This window comes from Salmo trutta, chromosome 22 (assembly GCF_901001165.1).
Source record: "Salmo trutta chromosome 22, fSalTru1.1, whole genome shotgun sequence".
Taxonomy (NCBI): Eukaryota; Metazoa; Chordata; class Actinopteri; order Salmoniformes; family Salmonidae; genus Salmo; species Salmo trutta.
In genome coordinates this window covers 7,709,432-7,717,425 of record NC_042978.1, presented here as the reverse complement: position 1 = coordinate 7,717,425, position 7,994 = coordinate 7,709,432, and the positions used below count along the sequence as shown (strand labels likewise).

General features: G+C 43.2%; 1 protein-coding gene across 11 annotated transcripts in view; it reads right to left on the bottom strand.

The window, feature by feature from the left end:
- Positions 1 to 3,714: 3,714 nt before the first annotated feature.
- LOC115157980 (dynamin-like 120 kDa protein, mitochondrial) overlaps positions 3,715 to 7,994 on the bottom strand; it is a 60,385-nt gene continuing 56,105 nt past the window's right edge. For all 11 annotated transcript variants that reach the window (XM_029706391.1, XM_029706393.1, XM_029706396.1 and 8 more), the window contains 2 exons: positions 6,376 to 6,448; positions 3,715 to 5,701 (listed from right to left, as the gene is read on the bottom strand). In XM_029706391.1, the coding sequence (XP_029562251.1) occupies positions 6,384 to 6,448 (65 nt within the window). In that variant the 3' untranslated portion in view covers positions 3,715 to 5,701; positions 6,376 to 6,383. The remainder of the gene's footprint in view (positions 5,702 to 6,375; positions 6,449 to 7,994) is intronic.

The window sequence follows — 7,994 nt, the reverse complement described above, 5'->3', positions numbered from 1 at the left end:
TCAGCGTTGGAATAGACCCCACAGCGCAATGGGAAGATGCCTGGGACATAATGAGCACAATAGCCAATTGTGACATCTTTTCTCCCCTGCACAGAAAGCACTGGGCCCTGGGGACAGTAAAGTGTTTGTTGCTGAAAATGGAGAATAGAGCCTGTTGCTTCTCTTCAGCCCACTGTCTGATAAGATACAGACTGTCAGTTTGCCTGCAAGGGTGCAAATAAATTAAATACTTACTGTCCAATTGAAAAGTGACACATACACTTGCTAAAGTGTTTGATTCCAATCAGTAAAAAAAAAAAAATATATATATATATATATATATATATATATATATATTAAAAAAAATACTCTAATAGCAGATATGCACATTTTTCAATTCTGAGGTCAAACACTAAAACTTGACAAACATAGTTTTGGGGATTTGAAGTCTTGAATGGACCCCTTAAAAGCAGATGGCAGTTCTCTCAACACCTCTTCCCTGATCTCCCTTCCATTGGCGGCCCACTGTGAGTGTGGGGTTCTCGGTACAAGCTCTCTCCCACCCTGTCCCTCAGCCTCTCCATCTCCATCCTTCGCTCTCTAACCTAGGACACAGAGAGAGGAGGAACAAAGCAATCCTCTCCAACAAGCCGGCAAACAAATGCTAACATGACCCAAACTGCCAGAAACCACAACCTCTGAATTTCTCTCTTTCTCCCCAAGACTCATTCACAGTAGTGCTGTCCACACCCACCCCTCACCCTGACCTCCCTATCCCGCCAAAATGCAGGGGAGGGAGGGGTGCGAGTGAGGGGAGGATTAAAAAAAAAAAACAACAAGACTACTCTTTTGAGAAGAGGAGAAATGAAGCTTTGTAAGCGTCTGCTGCAGTAGCACATTTGACAGGTCTTTACCAGTCTTCCATCCCCTTTGTGTCAGGCGCATAATGGGGGGGGGAAACAAACTGAGCCACTGTGCCGTTGTGTGGCCGACTATTAGTCAACGTGACAGCCTTTGGAGATGCTAATAGTTGTATAGTGTGTCCTCCCTCCCTCCTCTGAACATGGTTATCTGATAGCACAAAGGCATTTTCGTCTGGAGGTTGACTTTTTCCCCATTCTTCTGAGACTCTGTACAGAGTCATTAGGTTAGGTTTTTTTTCTTCTTCTTCTTTCCAAACAGGGTATATAGCCACCCACGAATGCAAAAAAATCAAAAAAATAAAGCCAGTTAACGCGGCTGTGTGTACGCCCCCCTCAGGTGATGGCAGCGAGCAGGCCCCTTACGTCCCACTACCACCGCCCCCCTTTGCCCCCTGGCGACGTGGAAATGCAGTAACAACCAGGTCCTTGTGAAAGAGGAGAGGAGTGGAGGACCTCTAGCCCCTTTGTTATTAAGCAGCCAGCCAGGCCTTACACCTCAGCTCCCTGCCTCCCCACATCTCCCTCCCCCATACTACCTCAGGGTGGGCCGCATCCAGGAGTCGAGAGAGACCTGGACACGCAGGCTGTTGGGCCAGACCAGGAGCAGCGAGGGCTCGATTACACAGGTCACCAGCACCGAAATACAGGACTGTAGCTTTAAGACAAGATCCAGTTGAAGTCGGAAGTTTACATACACTTAGGTTGGAGTCATTAAAACTTGTTTTTCAACCACTCCACAAATATCTTGTTGACAAACTATAGTTTTGGCAAGTCAGTTAGGACATCTACTTTGTGCATGACGCAAGTCATTTTTCCAACAATTGTTTACAGACAGATTATTTCACTTATTATTCACTGTATCACAATTCCAGTGGGTCAGAAGTGTGCATACACTAAGTTGACTGTGCCTTTAAACAGCTTGGAAAATTCCAGAAAATTATGTCATGGCTTTAGAAGCTTCTGATAGGCTAATTGACATCATTTGAGTCAATTGGAGGTGAACCTGTGGATGTATTTCAAGGCCTACCAAACTCAGTGCCTCTTTGCTTGACATCATGTGGAAATCAAAGGAAATCAGCCAAGACCTCAGAAAAAAAACAAAAAAAAACTGTAGACCTCCACAGGTCTGGTTCATCCTTGGGAGGAATTTCCAAATGCCTGAAGGTACCACATTCATCTGTACAAACATAGTACGCAAGTATAAACACCATGGGACCACGCAGCCGTCATATCGCTCAGGAAGGAGACGCATTCTGTCTCCTAGAGATAAACGTACTTTGGTGCGAAAAGTGCAAATCAATCCCAGAACAACAGCAAAGGACCTTGTGAAGATGCTGGAGGAAACAGGTACAAAAGTATCTATATCCACAGTAAAACGAGTCCTATATCGACATAAGCTGAAAGGCCACTCAGCAAGGAAGAAGCCACTGCTCCAAAACCGCCATAAAAAAGCCAGACTAGGGTTTGTAACTGCACATGGGGACAAAGATCGTACTTTTTGGAGAAATGTCCTCTGGTCTGATGAAACAAAAATAGAACTGTTTGGCCATAATGACCATCGTTATGTTAGGAGGAAAAAGGGGGAGGCTGGCAAACCGAAGAACACCATCCCAACCGTGAAGCACGGCGGTGGCAGCATCATGTTGTGGGGGTGCTTTGCTGCAGGAGGGACTGGTGCACTTCACAAAATAGACAGCATCACGAGAAAGAAAAGTTAAGTGGATATATTGAAGCAGCATCTCAAGACATCAGTCAGGAAGTTAAAGCTTGGTCACAAACAGGTCTTCCAAATGGACAATGACTCCAAGCATACTTCCAAAGTTGTGGCAAAATGGCTTAAGGTCAACAACGTCAAGGTATTGGAGTGGCCATCGCAAAGCCCTGACCTCAATCCTATAGGAAATTTGTGGGCAGAACTGAAAAAGCGTGTGCGAGCAAGGAGGCCTACAAACCTGACTCAGTTACACCAGCTCTGTCAGGAGGAATGAACCAAAATTCACCCAACTTATTGTGGGAAACTTGTGGAATGCTACCTGAAATGTTTGACCCAAGTTAAACAATTTAAAGGCAATGCTACCAAATACTAATTGAGGGTATGTAAACTTCTGATCCACTGAGAATGTGATGAAATAAATAAAAGCTGAAATAAATCACTCTACTATTATTCTGACATTTCACATTCTTAAAATAAAGTGTTGATCCTAACTGACATAAGACAGGGAATGTTTACTAGGATTAAATGTCAGGAATTGTGAAAAACTGAGTTTAAATGCATTTGGCTAAGGTGCATGTAAACTTCCGACTTCAACTGTAGGTTTGAGCAACAAAGACACACTAAACACAGCTGTCTAAAGAAGAGTGCTGTATACAAATGGTGTGGACATTTAAGTCATTTCATCTACTCTCCAACAAGCACCAGCCACTTTTTGTTTTCTTTACGATTCAAGTTCTACATTACTCAATGTCGACAAATGAGAAACAGACCTGAAGGAGGGTGTACGGGGATTTCTGCAGCTGAAGAGGATGCATACTATGTCTGAGAGGAAAAAACTAAAAGTCTTTAGTAAGGTCAGACCAACAAGAACGTCGGCCGTGCGCAGAAGATTGCCTGCTGGGTATTAATAGTTCAACATGTAGAATCGTTGGGAAAATGAACCAAAAACGACAGCCGATGTTCTGGGACAGAGGCGATCAGACGGCCACCCCGCAGCGCTCGGCCGAGGTTTGTGTTAGTTTGTCTCATCCTCAACATTTCTACAACACTGCGGTAGCAGAAGGTAGACCGATGTAGTCAACAGAACATGGACATAACTTCATGGAAAATGCTATTTTTATTAACGTCAATTTGATTTTCACTTATTTTCTTAAACACAATCAAATCTGTAATAAATAAAGCACATCTGAAGGGGTATACCATGCAAACACCTCATTCTACAACATAAAAGAGAACTGTACGTGTTGAACCAACCGATGGATATACTGTTACGAGCACATTGACCTCTGATATTCCTCCCATGAGCAATAACAGATGCATGATTTGTATTAACTTTACATGTACACAATGTACGGTATATATATATACCCACATATGAATGAGCTTGGTTAAGAATGCAACTAACCCCTTTAGTGCATCTTATCATGAGATACGCTTTAGAGCCGGGAGCAAAGGAGAGAAAGAGAGAGAAAGAGAGAGAAAGAGAGAAAGAAAGAGAGAGAAAGAGAGAGAAAGAGAGAGAAAAGAGACAGAAAGAGAGAGAAAGAGAAAAAGAGAGAGAAAAGAGAGAGAAAAGAGAGAGAAAAGAGAGAGAAAAGAGAGAGAGAATGAGGTGGACAGAGGAGAAGAGAGGGCTTGACAGGAGAGGAAGAGAGAAGAGCGAGAATAAGGAGGCAGAAGATCATGGAGAAGCAGAGGCAGAAACAGTGAAAGTACGAGTCAAAGGAGGGGAGGATAGTGTGGTTGAGTCCAGTACCAGGAACCTAATCCGTGCTTTATCACCACGTTTGAATCGCGCGAGGACACTAGCGTCTTTCCCCCACCAATGTGGTTCCATCCACTGCAGGTTGAACTGGATTCTAGTCCAATCGAAACCAAAGCTGGATCTTTTCCAGAACGAACATCGTATAGGAGGTTGCTTAGTCCCGTAGTGGAATTAAATGCTATCACAAACTCCTGATGATGAGGCGCACACACACACACACACACAGAAGGTCACAGAGAGAGGTACTTAGTGGGCTCGTGCACACTTACTATCAATAGCAAACATAACTCTCAAATCAAGTCTGCTTCGATGAAATAAAAATCTATATTATATTGTGTGGAACAGATGAACCACTGTTAATATATGTGAGTTTTGGGAGGATGGAGGTTGACTGTTGTACCAGTGTGAACTATGGGGTTAAGTGACGTCGAAAAGCTGCCAGTGCAGAGTTGGACTAGAGCTAGCCACTGGGCTAACTAAAGTGCGTTAGCATTAAGAAGTCCTAATTGGGGCTAGGGCTACAGGTATGGTTAGGACTAGCATTAGGCAGGAGAATAGTGCATTCAAAAATCGTGCACTACATAGGGAATAGGGTGCAATTTGGGAAGCAACCCTCTGACGGGTGCTGAAGCCAATTAAACACATTCCCAACCAAAGGAAAGGAAGTGTGAAGAGAGAAAACCTGTACAACATCCTCATTTATATGAGAGAGAGAGAGAGAGAGAGAGAGAGAGAGAGAGAGAGAGAGAGAGAGAGAGAGAGAGAGAGAGAGAGAGAGAGAGAGAGAGAGAGAGAGAGAGACATGAGATGTCGCTCGGTCAGTCAGGTGGTGTGTGACTTCAAGCTTGTCTTTTTCCCTCCCCATCTCTTAGTCTTCCGTGTCAAAAAAAGTGAAAAGACGAGCAAAAAAAAAAACAAAGCAGGAGACAGTTGTTGGATTGCTGTGTGAAGAGGACACGTCTGGTGAACACATCCAGGGCCTTTAAAGCCCTGTGGAGAAGGCATGAGGCTGTGATAGGGAGCCCACCCAGATCTGAGAAAGTGCTCTATGCTCCGCCACGCTGATAAACGGACCCAGCTCCGTTTAAAGGGCTCTGTTCGACACACTCCACTTCTCTTCCCTGTGCTGCGGCTCCTTCTTTCCGTTCATTTCCCTCCTTTCTTTTCAGTGAGGTGTGTAAGGGGGAGCGGTAAGCTAAGCCATAGACATTAAAATCAGATGTGGGGGTGGGGGAGTAGTCATTTACAGAGGGGGGGGGGATTTGTTTTCTTTGATCAGTGCATTGCTTCTGTGTTCCGCAGGTTTGCTTCCAATGGTTTCTGCAAAAGACAAAGGGTGAGATAGGTTACTGTATATTTTCTAATATTGTTCAAATTATTCAACATAACACTCGTTACTGGTGGGACAGTGACACTATGAACCAGCACTGAGCTGCATCATTTGAATAGAAGCTAAGGGATGTGAATCTAGATACATGGACTCCGATACAGGAACGATACTTTTAGTTTGAAAACATTTGGTGCAATTTGATTAGTGGAACGAATCGATGCGGTTTGATTAATTTCAATTCAATAACAATTGTTTCCCATTCTAAAATGTATATCTGATACCGCTGGAGTTCAGGAGGTGAATCTGTCTGAGGGGGGAGAGAGAGAGGTGCGTGAATGATGTAGTGTTTGAGCTGAGCCATAGGGCAGACTGAGCATTTACTACTATAAGATTAGGGAGGGGGCACTTTGTTTTTGTCCCCCCACTTTTTATTTTAGAAAAACTTTCATTACCCACTGATTAACTTGTCATTTAATTGCCCAATGCTCTTAACCGCTGGAAAAACTCTGGAATGAGTAGGTGTGTCCAAACTTTTGACTGGTACTGTATGTATTTACATAATTGAGGTATATTAGAGACATTTCTGTACAATGCTGGCCACTAATAGTCATTGTACTGTAGCACATGTGAGATATCTACAAAGAGATCATTGAGAGTCAGATACCTGATGCTCTACTTCTCCTTGTGAAGAGCTTCTATGAAGGCTTCAAGTTTCTCCTGAATCTCACGGACTTTCTCTGCAGAAGAGGAAAGACCAAAGACTGGGTTAGTTGAGAACAGTGGATATGGAGCAGGGTTGGGTCAATTCCAAATTGAAGACAGTCAATTCAAGAAGTACCATAATTTCTGGACTATTAAGCGCACCTGAATATAAGCCGCACCCACTGAATTTTTTTATTTCTTTTTATTTTGAACATAAATAAGCCGCACATGTCTAAGCCGCAGGTGCCTACCGGTACACTGAAACAAATGAACTTTACACAGGCTTTAACGAAACACGGCTAGTAAAAAAAAAAAAAAATTAGCAGTAAGCTTTAGTTGTCTTTTTGCACTGAGTCAATTCCTCACGCTGCTGTTTCCAACGTCTTATCATCGACTCATTAAGACCAAGCTCCCGTGCAGCAGCTCTATTTCCTTTTCCAACAGCCAGATCAATCGCCTTCAACTTGAAAGCTGCATCATATGCATTTCTCCGTGTCTTTGCCATGATGAGGGTGACAAAATAACTACCGTAATCAGAATGATGGGAAGTTTGAGAGCGCTTGATTTAATCTAGACAGTAACCAAAAAAGTTGTTTGACCTTAACCCGTTCGGCAATTTCATTGGTCTAATGAAAGCTTCATGCCGCCAAAAAACTGAGCACGTCACAGAATGTGCTTTTTTGGAGAAAAAACATTTGAAAGAGGGAAAAATCCATATATTAGCCGCGTCATTGTTTAAGCCGCGAGGTTCAAACCCTGGAAAAAAAGTTGCGGCTTATAGTCCGGAATTTAAGGTAAACTAAAATTCTGACTTTGTGGCAAAAATGTCATGTATTTTCAATGACCTCTCAACAAATTGACAAGTAGAACCTGTTTAAAAAGTTTGAACATTTTAAATTCAAATCACTTCCTGAATTGAGGGACTTCGAAGTGACCCCAACCCTGATATGGAGCATCCAAGATGCCTCATTTCATACAGTTCATCACAGAAAACCACTTGTGAGTGGTTGAGTCTGCTAAGAGAGGCCTATTCTATTGTGTTAGTATTTACGAGACGACCCAAGGAGTTTGAGATGTTTCTCAGACCGTGGCTTCCAGTGCTTCCAACTACCAGTGACACCAGTTACAGCTAAAATATAAAAACGCAACATGCAACAATTTCAAATTTTACTGAGTTCCACTTCACATAAGGAAATCAGTCAATTGAAATTCATTCATTAGGCCCTAATCTCTGGCTTTCACAACTGGGAATACAGGTATGAACATGTTGGTCACAGATCCTCGCGACATGAGGCCGTGCATTATCATGTTGAAACATGAGGTGATGGCGGTGGATGAATAGCACGACAATTGGCCTCAGGATCTCGTAACGATATCTCTGTGCATTCAAATTGCCAAATGATAAAATGCAATTGTGTTCGTTGCCTGTAGCTTATTCTTGCCCATACATTAACCTCACCATGGGGCACTGTACCCAGCGTTGACATCAGCAAACTGCACGCCCACACGACGCCACACACGCTGTCTGCCATCTGCCCGGTACAGTTGAAACCGGGATTAATCCGTGAAGAGCACACTTCT